An 18,288-nucleotide genomic window follows, 5' to 3' on the forward strand; every position below is an offset into this window, starting at 1 on the left:
GGTCCAGACAGACTGCTCGTCTTCATGTCTGGTATGCGTTATCAGGTTTATAAAGGTGAGTCAGTGCTTCATAGTGCACATTCTGTTTGTACAGAGACAGAAGAAAGCTTTTTACTTTCTCATCACACACAGAGCCCCTATCAAACTCCACTCCACGATAAAACACCAAAACAAAAGCTGTGATCTGCTCATACGGGCTTTCAACGAAGGTGAGCATGCACACTGTCATAAAAGATGACCTCTGCATGACTCACCCGTCTTCTTTCATCTCCTTAAAGATGCACTTATACATAACATGACAGTAGGGTGAAGAAAAGGTGACAGGCCACCAGCAGATCTGAAGATGTCGAGTGATTTAAAATGTTTGTCTCTTTGTCAGTGCACTTACCACAGTGACAGTGAGGATAAAAGCTGCTGATGCCACAAAAGAACACAAAGAAACTCTGAGTCAGTTTCAGCAGTTGCATGTTCCTGGATGTTTTCCGCTGTCCCATTTGGTGTATATACCTTAATGGCCCTGTTTCCACTTGGTATTAAGATGTTTTAGTGATCTGATCATAAGTGGTCAGCTGTGACATATTACCATTTACACCTGGTCTTAACATGCCTTTTAAAGGCATCACCTATGGCAGCTTATGTTCAGATATTGTCTAGACCCTCCCTTCCTATTTTGTCACACTCTACATCACTTTTGTGGGCTGGTGAGTTCGGTGCACAAGACTGAATGAATGAAGCCGTTACGCTGCTTACAAGCGGAAAAGGAAGCGAATGGAAAGGGGATGAAAATGTTAATGGTGATTTCAATTGAAATACATGTGTTTTGGCACAACATAGCAAAGTCTGAATCAGGTGTGTTTTCTCAGAATGCTCTGAACACTCAAAAGTTTGGTTGAGGAGGCAACCTTTTGTGGCTGTTCAAATCTTTTAACCATATGAGCATCTACATCACAAAAGCAATCCAGTTGAATGAGTATTTGACTACCTCTGGAAGTGGTTTAAAGTGGACAAGCTCAAAATATTTTAGACCCTGTTTAGCATTGTCTACTTGTGATTGAATCAATGTAAATGCATTATAATTCCTCTTGTAAACAGGGCCAGTGACTCATCTGGAGATTAACTTTCATGAAGTTTTTGCGTAAATATCAGTACTAGGAAAACAACAAATTATTTCCACTCTTCACTACTTTAAAAATGGGTCCCAGATCCAGTTAGCTCCAACTCTAATTAAAAACAGCAGAACCACCTTATCAAGGTATTTAGCATAATAGCATACTCCTTAGCTGCATCTAAAATCACATACTACATAGTCATAGCACTGCATTTTGTTTGAAACTTACTTTACCACTGTTAAAAAAAGTATCTATACTGTATAATATTATTACATCTAAAATTAATCAAACCCATATATACTACATATAAAAGTTAGCTTGCCAAAAAATCATAAAAAAAGATTAAGCAGACAAAATGATTGGAGAAGTTTGGCATACATCACAGAGAGAAGTCTCTTGTTTCACGAAACATAACTTGAGTTACGACATTGTTTAAAAATTACTAAGTAAAATATGTTTAAAAATAAAAACATATGCATGGATAAATAGTCCATGCATTTAAAAAATGATTTTTAATTTCATACTGACTTTAAGAGTAAGGGAAAGGGTGGAGCCTCTGTGTTTAGCACAAACTTACAAGTACAAGTGGACTTAACGGGAAATTTTTACAAAAGGCCAGCTGAGCCCACTTCAAGGTGCACGCACACCCTCAACTCATTTAACCAGAATTTCATGCCAGATTGTCTCGTTCAATAGCCAAGGTCTAAAAGCAAACAGACTTCTACTGCAGGTCTGCATTCTCTCCCCCACCCATCTCTCTTTGTGCCATACTGGTATATTAATAGAAGCAGATGGTGGGTTCGTTCATTGATGTTGCATCTGGTTGTTCCTGACTGAACTCTCCCTACTGTGCCGCACCATTTCCCGTCCCACCATACCTCAGAAGGGCCGCCCATCCCAAATGCAAACATCCTTCCTCTCCGCTGCATTTGATGATGATTCTCTCCTTTGGCTCTCATCCTGCCGTGCAGATGTGGTGAGATGCTCGTACACTTGAAAGTGAAGTCAGAGTCTCTGAAGTCTCTCACCTGGCCCGTCCACATTGCATTGGGCAGAGCTGTGTGCGGGCCAACTTGAAGAATGTGTGAGGAGGGAGAGATCTGATGTCTGTGCGTTTGGGGACTGAGAGATCAAATGCATTTTACCGCTGCATTTTTCTCGTTCCAGCACTGTCTGGTGTGCTCACATCAGATACTAAAATGTATGTTCCAGCAAATGTGAAAAACAAACAAACAGTGACATTTAAATGTAGTTACACAGACGGTTTAATGCAGCTCAGAGGTGGTATGAATGCATTTACGCTGCATTTGCTCTACAGTTGCATTAATAATGATATGAGATTTTTATACTGTTTGAACATGACATTTTGAAACTCACACTTCAAGGTTTGATAGTGTAATTGTAGCCATAGCCAGAAAGAAGAAGAAGAGAAAAATGAATACTGTCTGAATTAGACATGGTGGAGGCTGTTGGAGTCTTACTGTCCCAGATGTTTCAGGGATGTAGGTGTGCATTTACTTTTCACCTCTTTTCTTCATTCCCTCAGTCCTAGACACTCTGGAGACATGGGAGAATCTCACAAGCTGTGACTCACTGGCTAAATGTCCTAAGTACACACTGTAAATTAAACAACCTATGCTTGGTGCCTATACCTGACACCTCTAAGGCATTCACACAATCTGTCATCTCTTGTCTGTCATGATCAAGTATCTTAATGTGCTCTTATCTATAGAATTACCTTCACAGTCAGCGCTAAAGTGTTCAGCAGTTTTATGTGGGTGGGAATCTTTTTTGTGACTCCCATCTCTCCATTTAAACAAACACATGCATGTACACACCTCTGTCAACAACCCCCCCCCCTTCTCAAAACACTGCGTCACTGTGAGAGAGGCTGTCTCCTTTCTTCCCCACGCTTCATGGCTTCAGCCTGTCTGTCTGATAATATCTGGCTCTCAGAGATTAGCTCCCATGAGGGTGCTGTTAAACTGGTTACCTCGGCCTACCATGTTTTGCTGTCTAGCCATAAGCTATCTCCCACTTTACAAGCTGGAGTGCATCGGTTCTCTGATAGCACAGTCTTCATTGTCCTTTCTGTGCACTGTGCATACAGGACTCAACAGCCTTATTGTGTTACAGCAGCACAAGGCACAATTTTAGCCATAACCATCACTTAGCAATCAGGCCGTGTGAAGGAGAGATAATAGACCTGGTAAAAGAACACAGTGGGACAGGGGAATAAGAAATAGCTTGTTCTTCTTAGAACTTCGTAACCCACACCACCACCCGGTCATTAAGGAACACAGTGCTCGATTCATGTACATCTTAAGACGTTATGTTCAGAATGCTGAAGACTTAATGTGCATACTTGCTGGATTCTGTCCCAGCGATGGTGGTCCAGTCAGACTTGGGCTGTCACTGTGGTCAAGGGCTCTCATGCGAGGTACGACCAGCCGGCAAATTCCCTTATAAAAAAAAAAAAAAAACCCATATATAAGTTTCAACATGAATAACGTTTATGCTCCTAGTGCAATGTGAATATGAATAACGTTTATGTGAAAGGCATACTGTAGTGTACATACCAACAAATACTCATTTGTACATAGAGTACATAGAGTACATAGTAGTACTGAGAAATGCATTTTTTTAAATTTTTTTACATGCCTAAAGTCAATGGGGGTAGTTATTATGTGTATTTGCTAAGGCAAGTATCATTATTACTATTGCTCCTACTAGTGATTATCCACCCTTCTCTCATCTCTCTTTGAGTCTATCGATATATATATATATATATATATTTATATATATATATATATATATATATATATATATATTTGTGCAGTAAAATTTTCCCACTGTAAATAGTGAACAATATATATTAATTAATTATGTAATAATTTTCTAATAAAATACAGAAATATTGTTTTAATGCTTTTTATATTACCAAAACCTGCAAAAAGGAGATTAAAAAACCCCTGACAATCCAATATGGTATGCAGAAGCTAAACCGTGCATTCTTGATGCGCGAGATCAAACAACAATTTTACTCAATAAGTATACAAAATAATTTATTAATACACATAACAATCTAACAGTAAATTTCCATATTTTTGTACAATAAGTCTTACAAATAATTAATTAATAGTCCCAACAATTGAACAGAATTTGCTCAAAAGAGTCATTTGCTTGTGAATCAGACTACATTTGTACCATTGCATGTCTGCAATATACCTTAATCATACAGGTTGTTGAGAAGAGGTACTATTACTTTTCTAAATGCTTTTGGATTGAAACAAACATTTACATTGAGAGAGGGACCCAAGCATTTTAGAGACTTCAGGTGTTTTTGTTGTTGTTTTTAACGCAAGCCGGTTAACCACCTAGCAAGGCCAATGCAACCTCCCATAATGCTAACAACATATCAACCCTTACTAAGCATGCATTGCAGTGACACACTTGTTCCTGAAGGAAAATGTAAAGATTTAATTTATAATTTGTAAAATAGTTTTGAAAGCCATTTCCCGCTCTCTGTGTCACTGCTGTGGTGGTCTCAGTATGCCAGCACTCTGTTATTCCTGGAGTGCTTCATCAGAGGCTGGGTCGATGAATAGAGCCGCCTGGTCCTGGCTGAGATCCAGCAGGCAACGGCAGAGCCAGAATGGGAGGGAGGCGCGAGCCCGTCTGCAGAGGTGTGGGTGGCCCAGTGGGCAGCTCAGTCAGCAGCAGTTTTTCTCTGTGCCCCAAGGTGGTCTGTACTCTGCCTTTTGGTGGTCTTACTTAGTTTCCCCTTCTTGTTGTTTGTTAGTGATTCAGCTTGAGTCACACACTTCAAAGCCGGTTACAGTCCCTTCTCTTTCTCTCATCTCACTCGCCCTCTCTCACACTGTTTCTACACGTTTGCAAGACATACAAACATCCAACCAACCCCTCCTGACCTCCGTCATTAGATGAGCACCAGCTATCCGATGTAACACCTTATTTTTTTCAGTCTTTTTTTTTTTGTTACGGCTGTTAATGCATCTCTTTAGACTGGCAGAAACATTTGCATATCATGCATACCATCGATTCAGATAAAAATTGTGATTTACAAAATCCAGATTTGCTGAATTTTGTAGAGCTGCTCAATTTTGGGTAAATTTTGTAATTATATATTACTATGGCTATATAATAAAAAATAGTAAAAATTTTATAATAAAAAAAGTAAAAAGGCTTATTTTTTGTCGATAAACACTTCTCATTACAAGAAGATGTTGCGTTCCCAGATGCAAGCTAAACTTTATATAAGTGATTAATTTAAAGAAGCATATATATATATGAGTTGAAAAAAAATTTAAAAAAAAGGTTAAGTAAAAAAGGTTAAACATTTCTTTGTCCTTCATAGACCTGTTGTTATAAAAGCTGCAGTGTTATTCAATTTTTAATATTTTTGAGTTAAATCTTAAAATTGTCCTATGGTGTGACTGTCCCAAGCATGGTTCAATAAATTACAACTTTTACCTCTGGCATAATTGTACAAGTGTCTATTTTAATATGGCAATTATTTTTTTCATCCATATATTTCTGAATGTGTAGGAACTTGATACATTTGGTCTCTGAAAACTATGTCCTCTGGTGTGACACTATACCCTGATTTTAAATCGGCCAATGCCAGAGAAAATTAGTTGACTAGTTAATTAGTTGAAGAACCACATTCATGATCATGTTACTCAAGCCCCCTGTCAAGCCCATGACATGTGCACATGGTCCATTTTTGTCTTAGAATTGTTCAAATATTTAACTTTTTTGGAACAACTACAAAAGTATTAAGTTTTTTTGTCCTTTGGTGTGACACTCCTAAAGAAGACAAGGTCTCTTTAAAAAGCATTTTAAATAATTAAATAAGATTTGTTTAACTCCTTTTTATTATTTTTTGATTATTTTCAGTGTTCATAAATGCAATAATTACATTAAACTATTTTCTGACGTTTTTACAGAAAACTTTTACTGTTATAAAGTGTCATGAAAAGAAGCATAAAATGTGATACTTTGTTTTCGAAACAGAAAGAATTGAGGGAGAGAAATTAGTGAAAGAGAGAGGACATGGAAATATATAGAGAAAATTAACAGGGATCCATGCAGAAGATCCTAAGAGAACAATGCAGAAAGTAAATACAATAAAATTATTCCTTAAAAAGAGTAGCTATATAGTTTAAAAAAATTAATTAACATCTTAATGAATATATGAATATCAATCTTATTTAGCTGTGCCGCACACGCAGCGGGGGGGGTTTCAGTAACATACTGATTGACTAAGAGACTGAATTTTGTTGATAAATTATTTTTTGTTTTGTTTAAAATACATGTTGATATTGTTTGTATCAAAATTAAACTTTCTCCTTTGACATGTTCAAAATTAAATATAAATAATTTAATAACAATTTCTGTCCTTTAGTGTGAAGTAATGTCTTATGGTGTGACACACATAAAAGCACCACAGATTTGTTTTGATCTCAAAATATCTTAAAAAAAAAAAAAAAAAAAAAAAAAAAACAGTAGAGTATTGCAAAAGGGGAGAAACAAATATCACTTAACTTAAAATGGTATAATTTTCAGCAGTTTTAAAAGAATGACAGCAAAGTTTGTCTTGAAATTGTCCAACAAGTCATGGGGAAAAAAAAATGTTAATTGTAATTTCATATTAAATAATTAACACTATGTGAAAATAAGTGTCTAACAATGAAGATAAATCTCTCTCTTGCTATTTATGTATTATTAAGGTAGGACATAGGACAAGTTTAGTAAAAATGTAAAAAAAAAAAAAATCTGAAAACACTGCCCTTGCGTTTTCATGTGGACAGCGAATCCATATATTTTCTGAAATTATGACAATATCAGCCCACGTCTCGCCCCTAGGCTGACACCGCTACGTCATGTAACAGCAACAAAAACATGAACAAACACTGAACGATTGTCTTTTTATTAACTAACATTAACGCAGATTAATTAATGTATTGTTCCATGTTCGTTTGTATACCCCGCTCAAGGTTTATGCACATAGTCCAAGTCTTATTCTCCATTTTTAGTGTATCTCTCACTAATTACAGTGCCACACACTGGTCTGGCATGTATACTACATTGTTTTGTGTCGGTTTTGTGGTTTCATGTGGACGCAGATATTTCTTGAGACGAGGGAAAAAAAAGATCAGATAGGGAAAGCTCTAGCTCTGTGTGGACGTAGCCTCAATACCACAGCAGAATACTAGGGTAACTTAATTTTTTACTTAACTTAAGTCCTCAAAAATGATTGAAAAATAAATAGTCAGTAATACAATAAAAACAAAAGCCTAAGGTCAAATACAATAGAAAAAAAGATACTAATGAAACAAAAAGTGCTTTAAGTTTTTTAGTCAAAAGTAATGAACTAACAGTCTACTACAGAAATTGAATAATCAAATCTAAAATAAAACAGCATAGTCTTCACTGTAAGAATCAAACTTGTTAAACTTCTTATTAAAGCTACAAAAATTATTCAGTCAAGAGCAGTGAGTAATTTTCTCTCTGTATTTTGTTGTTTGATTAATATTATGCACACAGACGGCAGAAGGAATAATACCTGTCATCACTTTAAGAGCTGCACGGATCCAATGTACTGTTACACACATTAGGGCTGCACAATTATGACAAAAATCATAATTGTCGATTATTCCTTTGAAATTGTAATTGCGATTATTAATTACAATTATCACAATTTACATTGAATGATGTTCATACCATTGTTTGATGCAACTGCATGCCGGATTTTTGTATGAAAATAAACAAGCTGAAAACACTTTAACTGAAAAACTTTTAGTGCTTTTCTGTAGTATTAAGCCTCAAATGTCAACTATACATCAGATTGGTTTCTTCTTTAAATTATAAAAAAGTAAAAATATGAATGGTTTTATAATGATATACTAAAACTAAAATTAAAATAATGGGAAAACCCTTAAGATAACATGTAGAAAGAAAAAACGCACCTTAAGCACACCGAATAACATAAGTTTGAACACGACTTTGAACGATTAATTGCCACTTTGAACGATTACGTAATTGTGGCATCCATAATTGTAACTGCGATTAGAAATGAGATTAATTGTGCAGACCTAACACACATATTTTCATTCTTAACTGTTTATGTTCACTTAAGACCAAACTGAGGAGGGTTTACATGAATAATCACCAAGTGCCATATTTTGACACATTTTTGCATGTATTTGACAGTTTAAGCACACACCTTAAGCTAAAAGTTCACTTTACTTGCCCGTGTTCTGTTCCGTGACAGAGCGCATTCACAGAACATGAATAAATCTAAACATGAGTAAATCAAGCTTGTCCCATTTTGTGGAAGTCATGTTACATGATTTTACTAATTTGCACTTGAAGTTTGGCCTTTTATGAAGGAGCGAATAGGGAACAATAATTGTTTTATCTCGATTATTGTATTTTCATAATCGTTGGAAGCCAAAATCGAAATCTAAACTCTATCAGCCACCGTTTTTTTGGTCTGAACTAGGGATCTGCACGATGACTAATTTGACTGTCGTTTAAATGGAAGTTTCGTATCCGATTAGTCGACTAGTCTAAAAGCAAGAAACCCCCAAAAGATGGTAAGAAAGAAAAAACGTTGTGCGTGCGTGTATATAATAGCCTACATTTGAAATACTTAATCTATTAATCACACTGACAAATCCCTCAATGAATTCCGCTAAAAATAGGTCACAATTATGCCGTACTCTTTCTTGGCTCACATTATCATCATTTAATTTTAGGGGGTCGTTAAAAAGAAAAAAAAAAAGAAAAAATAGAAGAGAACGACACTTAACACTCAACGCCAGCCGATGCTTATTTATTAAAATCAGCTGGGGAAATACAGAACAATGAAAAATCAATCAATAGCCTGACAGAATTCTTCATCTTCATATAACCTTAGCCAACATATTAAAACTAAAGACAAAAACAATAGGGAATTTTATCAAGGAATAGCATTAAAATGGCTATTTAAAACATACTTCATCATGTAGACTATATCATCTAAAAACAAAACGAACAAAAAGAAAGACAGAACCTGATGCGAATTTAACTATTGGAATATCACATAAAACATTTGCGAACAAGCACTGTTTCCATCCAACGCATCAAAGAGAACAAAATCATCACTTCCTGTTAAACTGGCACTAAATATCAGTAAGAAAACTAGGAGAACTGAATATAATAATATTCACATATGATAAATTACTTGCGCCTCGCGAGCAGACGAAACACAATAAATGATATCATTGCTTTCGGAGGTGGATGCATGCTGCTGTTTGGGTACGCAGTCGTGTAAGACATTATACAGAAATACTTAATTGACAGACTTTGCTCAGGCATTTCAGAACAACCATAACAACATTTCAGATGCTGTGGAACGAGATCATGCAGTCCGCTGCTAGTCAAGTTATCCCACCTCATAGTGCAAAGTAAAACATTTTTTATATGCGCCCACTGGAATTTATTTGCAAAATGCTTTTCCATCTCCCATTATTCACATTAATCCTTTTTCGCACAAGTCAAAACCCACCTCAAGCGAGCGAAAAAACTTGTATGCGAATCAAGGGATTTTTATTCGAAATTTGGTGTTTCCATCACTCGTTTCTCATTCGATACTTCAAAATGCACATTAAAACAGGGTGATGGAAACCTATTCCTGCACTTGAAAAAATGTAGAGATAACAAAAAGCAAGCCAACAGAATTTCGGAAAGCGCCTGGACATCACGCAGCACCACCGAAGTGGGTCTTCGAGGAATAGACGGCGTGGACGGGATCACAGCGGCGGCGGGCTGTAGTGAATGACATTAGCTGGCTTTGGCTAGTCTCTAAGCTAACGCCTATATGCCTGTAATGAATGTGATTATGCATTGCTCCAGTAGAGCCATTGTAAGCCAATTTGACATTACACAGTTAACACAAAACTTTTCAGTTTCCTTCTTATTCAAAATAATCCGAAACATTGCTCGTCTTTCGCGTGGTCACTTTTGAGCTTGCCACAACTGACACGAAAAAAAACTCATGCGAGGCATGAGGTAAAAATGTAGTTTACACCCCGAAACACTTTTAAAAATAATGTATTATTTTTCAAATTTTTTATTTTAACTTGTTATTTAAAATGTTTTAAATGTAACAATGGGGATTTGATAGTAACATAAAATGATGGTAAGTTTTTTTTTTCTGTTGTGTAATCGACTATTGTTTTCAGTGTCGACTAGGAGCTGTACCGTTTAGTCGACTAGACCCGCACATCCCTAGTCTGAACATATAAAAGAAATGAAAAAGGGTCGCAGTGAGGGCAGATGTGAGAGAAATGTAACAAAAGACTGAATGCTGCGGCGTCAGCCTGAGCTTTTAGAGTGTGCTTGACTGTTGGGTATCTCTCTCTAAAGCTGTAATTACAGTCGAGACGTCCAGATGAGCCGTCCGGCACAGTTGAGTGCACCTCAGTGTCCTCTCTCTTCAGCGGCCAGCTGTACTGGCCGGCATCCTGTGTCCACTCTGCATTTAAGCCAGCGGTTAACCTGCTGGATGATTCAAAGTCAGTGTTGCGTAGACAGCAGAGGGCAAACGCTAAGAGCACTTTAGTGGTGGAAACGTCACACACTGACTTCCCAGCACAGAAAGGACAAATTCTAGAGCAAATGAAGGGTTTTATCAGGACGAACGTGAGAGGGATATGCAGTGATTAGCGAACCCTTTCTCCTCTGAGTCCAGGCTCACAGACGCCCCCTCTTCCTGTTTCTTTGCTATTTATACATCCATACACATCTTTAATCATTTATACTGCAGGGAGAGAAGGTAGTGTGTTAATGAAACGGATGTGGGCGCCTGGAAGGCTCGCTGGGTGCTGGTTTTGGAGGTTAATCACATTGTCATCTTGACTCTGTCTCTACACGTGAACCTCTGCTTGACTGGTGTGAGTTGATGAGCACAACAATCGGCCTGAGGGGTCAGAGGTCACGAGTGAGTTTGATTGGCACATCTCTTGAGCCGTGTCTGTCTGCGTCACAGTTGTGCTCTCTGTGCTGCGTCTGCAGAAAATTGACTCGTTGTCCCTCAGAGCCACTCTGAGCGAATGAACCATTACCTCACAGGAACACTGTGCCCTTTCACAGAGCTGCATTCTTACTCAACCTTGACTAAGATCAACTGAGCACAATCTGTCCTTATACAAATGACATTGTCTTTTGCATTTGCTCAACTCAGACTGGTACGATTTCAGATAAAATCTGACTCTTTCATAACATTTTAAAAAGTAAGAATTATTGTTTTAAGCTTATTCTGATTGATATAGTTTTGTGTTTTATTGTGCATTTTCTTTTTTATTTATTATGCATTTTATTATTTGTAAGGTGTCCTTGAGTGTTTTAAAAAAGGGGCCTATAAATAATATGAATTATTATTGTTATTATTAGTATAGTTCTGACCAAGTTATCAATAACTAAAACTAAAATCATAAAAATAATTTTAGTTAGCCTACTTGAAATAAAATAATTGTATACGGAAATAAAAGAAAATATAAATTAAACTTTTTTTATTTCATCTTGTTGCCAAGACATCATTTTTCATTTTCTTTCTGTTGAGCTTGATTTACTAAAATAACTAAAACTGAATCACAATCACAAAATGAAAATCACAAAAACCCACCAAAATTATAAAATAAAAATCCCACTGTGTACTGTATATATTTGTGTTTTGATGTAAAAAAAAAACAACAAAGAAAAACAATATGTTTTGCTCATCTTGTTGGGTTTTTAGAATAAACATATAGAATAAAGAATAATATAGAATAAATATGTATTTTTTCTCAAAACATACTAACATAAAGAAAAATAAAAATAATTGTAATATTTATATAAAAATTATTTTTATGTAAATCTCAGAGACAAAATATTAATACAAAATGATTAAACACATAAATACATACTAATAAAAAATAAATCAAATCACAATGGTAATCACACTTATTGTGTATTTAATTCTTCAATTTTTATTCCTTCAATAACATATTATGTTGTATATCTCTATCGAGATGCACACAATATGTGCTCAATTATAACTGCATGTAAACGCATGCCTTTAAACAAAAGACATGGATGAAAACAGTTGATTTGATCAATTCTTGACTAAAATAAAATTAGCAACCTGGTATGCTTTATTGTCCAGAAGATGTAATCATTAGTAAACTGCTGTCATCAGAGGTGTCATGTTCTGTCTATGCTTGTTAAGCTGCAGCTAAACAGTTTGTTTTCTGGACCGTAATGTATAAATGGCCCCTTGACCTCAGGGCATGTGGGAGCAACTATGGCCTCTGTCTCACTCTAATTATGTCACTGCATTAACAACTAGTTGTTATCCAAACCTCTTAACCCCTTCTAAGTATGTCTGGTGTGCGGCCAGATAAGGTCACCCCCAACACGGACCTCCATGTAGAGATACCAGCCCTGTGCCAGTGGGACAGGAGACAGCCATACACTCTTCTTCTCAGTTCTTGATAAAGCTATGTCTGTGCTTCTCAGGAAGTAGGATATCAGGGTTTGTTGTGCTATAGATTATGCGGCTGACCATGTAGCAATATGAAGCCACTCTGTTAAACACTTCCCATGTAAAAAAAACACACACAAACAACCTACATAAATCAGACATGAACAGCGAAACAAGAATCAAACAAGAATCAAGAATCTGTTGCTAAACCGTGCTGAAAAAAGAAAAATATATATAAAACCATCACAGAATTTGTAATGGTTTTACTGGCTATAATGGAAATTGTACTGGTTTTAATGGAAACTGTAATGGTGCCTGTTGGTCTCTATTGGTAATTGGTTGCCTTCTATTGGTGTCTTGTTAAAACAACTAAATCCTAAAGGAATATGTCCCAAAACACACTACAGTACAGGAAACCATTTTTAATGGTTTTAATGGTTGAAAGTTGATGGCTTGTAATGTTTGTAATGGTATTTGTAGTGGTATTTCTGTGATGGTTTCTATTTTTTCAGCAGTATTGTTTCATTATCAATCAATATCAGTGAAACAATTGTATTGACAATAAAAAGAGAAAACAATATACTAAAACATTTTTATTTCTATGTTCTTTATTACTGATTTGGATAATGACATTTACTTTTTGGGTAGAGCTGTCTTTGGAGATGTCTTATTGTTCATTAAAGAACTTTTGCAACATTGACAAGTTATTAAACTGAATCATTGTTGAACTCATTTGATCTGAACAATGACACTTGTCTTCTTTAGAGCTGCTTTATACCTGGATAGAATTTGTTTAGGAATTTATGAACTTTGTAACAAAGACACTGCCATTGTACTGAACCGAATCAACATTGAAATGACCTCAATAATGACATTTGTCTTCAACAGAGCTGTTTTAGTTAAAATTGAAGTCACTTTATATTTATTGACATTCTACAACACTGATATTTTCCTTTTTTTCTGTGATACAATCTGAATTTTATAAAGCGCTTTAATAAATGTGACTTGAGTCTACCTGACCGTTTTCTTGAATATTAACAATAAAAAAGTTACCTAAATGAAATACACGTCTACATACCATTGTTTTAATGTATGTATATTTTTACTTATATTAATATTTATTTATATTTATTACTTTATATATGTTTAATTCTATATTTTATTTGAATAAAATCTGTATTTCTTTTCTTTTTTCAAACTAATGAAGTGTGTTTATTAACATATTAATTTTTCTGTGCTTTTTCACTGGTTTTGGTATCTACTGCTGAAATGTAAGTATTTCAGTATCAACCTGTCAGGTTTCAACATTGCTTTATTTCATTATCACTAAATTTAGGAAGTTAGAAGGCTAACCGTTCTCTTTTTATCTCCTGGTTGATGAGAGACCACCCGTTTACATTGCACAACTGCTTCTGCTTGAGCGACTGCACTGCTGACTCTGTCTCTCTCCACTTGCGCACATGTGTTCATTGTGTAAGATGAGTTGGCAAAGTAACCGGTGACGATAGTTACGGAAAGCGTGCTCTGCAGGAACAGTAGCTGCAGAGACTGAACCGCTGGCAGCATGTGATCATCTGTTCAAACACACACAGCTTGCTTTAGTTCTCCCTCCTGGAGTCGTAAAGCAGACGCAGTTGAAAAGCCCCTCACTGGGGGCCTGACACACTAAACACCCCCAACCTCTGCAGGAGTCGAAGGGGCCCTGTGTACCTCCTCAGATAGTTTTTGCTGCCTCACTATGTGTTAACATGCACATAAAGGCAAATTTCCTGTTTTGCATGCTTTGTAAGAAAATTCTGTTGTATGTAGTTCATGAATCATGGGACATAAATGATGTGTAACTTTGATCTTCTGCAGGCTGCTTATAGTGCATGTCAAAATCTGTTTTCAGGTCTGTGAAGATAATCGAAGATGTCATCTAAGATGCAAAGCTCTAATAATATAGCCCAGGCCAGAAGGACTGTTCAACAGCTACGGATAGAAGCTAACATAGAGAGAATAAAGGTAAATGTAATGTTCATTTCACTTACCATGGTATTAGTGTCAAATAAAAGTCGATTGTGAAGGAAAAATAGATAATAAATGCCTAGCATACTTCAAGACAGTTGAAATGGCATACTAAAGTGGCACTTCATGAATTTAGTTGAGAAAATGAGTATGCTGGGCAGTAAATCTAGAAAATGGGTGGCATGCAGAAGCTAAATTATAGGATATTTATAATTTATTTTGCTTAATGTGAATTTTATCTTTTTAACACATAACAAATGTATCCCCAGAAAATCCCCAAATGGCCTTCTTTTAAACTAGTATGAGAAGAGCCACCCTACCCACCTTGAAGTGCCATCTGTATGCCAATCTGTAGTCTGCGCAGCTTCAACTACCACTACAGGCTGCACTAGATTTACACAACACCATTTTAAACTAGATACAGGAAACAGGCCTGAAAAGGCAAGTTTTTTAAAAAGCTATTTTACTAAAGCTAGTAAACTACAGAAACACAAATGTGGGAAAACAGTGATATCATACTCATGCTTATTACATGTTCAGTTATGCAGGTGTGTAGTGTTTCTTTACAAAGTCACCACTTACTGGCATGGCATACATAATACAGCGTTTTTAGTCATTTTTGCAATGTGAACGGATAATTTTGACAATGTTGTCTGTATGCAAAACTTTTCAACCGAAACCGAAGTTCAAACGAAAAACCTTTCAGTATTTAATACATGGTTGTCATGCCTTAGATCTTTAAAGGGATAGTTCACCTAAAAATGAAATTCTGTCATTAATTCCTCACCCTCGTATTGTTCCAAACTCGTAAGATCTTCTTTCATCTTCGGAACATAATTTAAGATATTTTTTGATGAAATCTGAGAGCTCTCTGACCCTCCCATAGACAGCAAGGAAATTACCATGTTCAAGGTCCAGAAAAGTACCAAGATGATAGATGATACCAAGAAGTACACCAAGTGACATTGGTGGTTCAAATGTAATGTTACGAAGCTAAGAGAATACGTTTTTTTTGTGCAAACAAAACAAAAATAACTTTATTCCACATTTTCATCTCTTTTCAGTGCTTCAGTCCAAAAGAAGTGAAATATAAAGCGCCCATCCATAAAAAAAGTGTCTTTTTTTCTCAGGGGGCCCAGGGGGGTGAACAAAGTCCTCCTGTAGCAAATCGATGCGTTTTTGTAAGAAAAATATCCATATTCAAAATGTAATAATCACTTTAATGTAGCTTGCACCAACAGTTGTACACAGAAGCAGCTCCGGGAGGATGACGTATGGGGTCGGCGTGTGCATGCGCCGGTGAGTCTCGTGAAAACCAACATTTGTTAATAGGAGCAAAGGAAGCAAAGATTCTTTACTTTAGTCTCCTCTTGGCTTATATCAAAATCCTCCAAAATTCTTCGTTACAAATCCTCATTTTGTACTTCTAATTAGTGACCGTTGTTTTGTTCTGATCTCTCCCCTGCGCTACTGCATTCGTCACTTCTGAGCGCTCATGCGCAAAGCTGACCTCATACGTCATCTGCCTGGAGCTGCTTCCGTGTACAATAGTGAGCACAAGCTAGGTTAAAGTAATTATTGCATTTTAAATATGGTTATTTTTTTTCAAAAAAAAAGCATTGATTTGCTACAGGAGGACTTTGTGCCCCCCTCGGAGCCGTGTGAGATATTTTTTTTATGGATGGGCACTTTTTATTTCAGTTCTTTTGGACTGAAGCACTGCAACACCCACTGAGTGCCAATAAACAGCTTGAAAGATCAAAGAAAATTTTTATTATAACTCTGACTGGATTTGTCAGAAAGAAGAAAGTCATATACACCTAGGATGACTTGAGGGTGAGTAATTTATGGGCTAATTTTCATTTTTGGCTGAACTAACTGTTTAAGTTAATTTAGCGATCATCGAATAAAAGCGATTATATTTTTTCCATTGCATTGTATTGCATCGAATTGCATTGTATTGACTCAAATGGAAATATGATTGCACTGCTTCATAATGGGTGAATTGTATCGTATCGCATCGCATCAGCTGCTTCATATGTATCTTTAATGTATCCTTCGTTGGCTATACATCGAGATGTGTTTTGCATCGGCCTCAGTTATGAGATTCACATCGCTAATGGAAACACCAAGATCTGCATAAAAAAAAAAAAAAAAAAAAAATGACAAACAAATTAATTGATTCGCAAAAAAAAAAAAAGCTCATGCGACTTTGCCTCAGCAGATCATGTAATAGGATGACTGAACTAACCGGCACACCAAACTCATTGCAAACCATCTCAAAAGGTATTTTAATAGTTTTGAAATGCCTGTGGCAAAGTCCATCATTAAAATTACTTGGTATGATCACTTCCCATAACTGTGTCGCACGATTGCATTCCCAAACATCTGGCATTTGAATTCAAGATAACATGACAGCGTTTGTTATTGCATTTCATCTGCTGCAAATCATTTACAGTATTATGTAAGAAAAAAGAGCCACATGCTTCCCCAGTTGCAGAAACTTTTGTTTTAATTGTTGATACTTTGCCAGTATTGCAGAAAGTGATGATGGAAACATGAAATGGAAATGATGCTTTATTCGCAAATGTTTTATGAAGTATTCTAATTTCCTTAAAAGTTAAATTCAAGAGTATTCAAGAACAAAAGTCATAGGATTGACAGAATTTGGAACGAACTATCCCTTTCAATAAATTGTTAATTTATAAAACATAAAAATCTAACAATTGTTCTTCATATTGTATCTCTTCTGTGCAGGTGTCTAAAGCTTCTGCAGACCTCATGCATTACTGCAATGAACATGCCAAGTTTGATCCTCTACTTATGGGTATCCCAGCTTCGGAAAACCCTTTTAAGGATAAAAAGCCATGCACTATATTGTAGTGGGATGCTTGAACTCTTGCTGTGTGTTTTGATGTTCCCTTTTATTATTTTTTAATAGAAAGAATATGATCTTCATACATTCATTCACTATTCGCCTTAAAATGAGCTAAACCGCAAGCTATTATTTGATTAAATCCGCACTAGAAATGTTCCTGTTGTCTGTAAAAAGGAGAGTCAAAGCTCCTAGTAAACAAATCATTTGTGGTGCAAAGACAAAACCAACCCATGAATGAATTTTTCACTTTAGGGCACAGCACAGATGAGTTGTTTGCTTTGTGATAGCGTCCACTGATGTGGTTGTGTCTTCTGCAAATAAAGGGTGAGGTCAGTGTGGGCGGCTCTCAGTATCATGAAGCACAGGAAACGATCATTTTTAATGACTGCACTCTGTCATATATATCTGCAGATAAGCAAAGCCTCATCAGCGGTGCTTTGACCCCATCTGATGCTTTTCAAGGCGTTCAGTCGCAGGAAGGTGTAGGGGGTTGATGTGAGGGTTGAAATGTCAGCATCACTAATGTGTGAATGGTCCTTGCGCTCAGTGGAGGAGGAAACAGGTGTCTTTTGGAGGCGTCACATTGACACAGTGCTGCTCCGGCCCTCCCTCATTAACTCACTGTCTGAACAAAGCTAACCCCTCCTGTCAAATCACTACACGCTAGACTGTGCCCTTTTTATTTTCTCGCAGTAAACCAGGTGAACTGTGTTTCAAAAGTTCAACAACTGCTAAAACTTGCAGATCAGCATTTTAAGAGTAAT

At 36.3% G+C, this 18,288-nt stretch overlaps 1 protein-coding gene across 3 annotated transcripts in view; it reads left to right on the forward strand.

Moving 5' to 3' along the window:
* The window catches only part of LOC109092369 (guanine nucleotide-binding protein G(I)/G(S)/G(O) subunit gamma-12-like), a 51,648-nt gene extending 33,893 nt beyond the window's left edge, over positions 1 to 17,755 (forward strand). For 2 of the 3 annotated variants that reach the window (XM_019106144.2, XM_019106145.2), the window contains 2 exons: positions 14,531 to 14,643; positions 17,404 to 17,755. In XM_019106144.2, coding sequence (XP_018961689.1) covers positions 14,551 to 14,643; positions 17,404 to 17,529 — 219 coding nt within the window. In that variant the 5' untranslated portion in view covers positions 14,531 to 14,550 and the 3' untranslated portion in view covers positions 17,530 to 17,755. Of the gene's footprint in view, positions 1 to 13,905; positions 14,425 to 14,530; positions 14,644 to 17,403 lie in introns of those variants that run through there. The other variant, XM_019106146.2, reaches the window with a different exon arrangement.
* Positions 17,756 to 18,288: the final 533 nt, after the last annotated feature.

This window comes from Cyprinus carpio, unplaced genomic scaffold, assembly GCF_018340385.1.
Source record: "Cyprinus carpio isolate SPL01 unplaced genomic scaffold, ASM1834038v1 S000006628, whole genome shotgun sequence".
Taxonomy (NCBI): domain Eukaryota; kingdom Metazoa; phylum Chordata; class Actinopteri; order Cypriniformes; family Cyprinidae; genus Cyprinus; species Cyprinus carpio.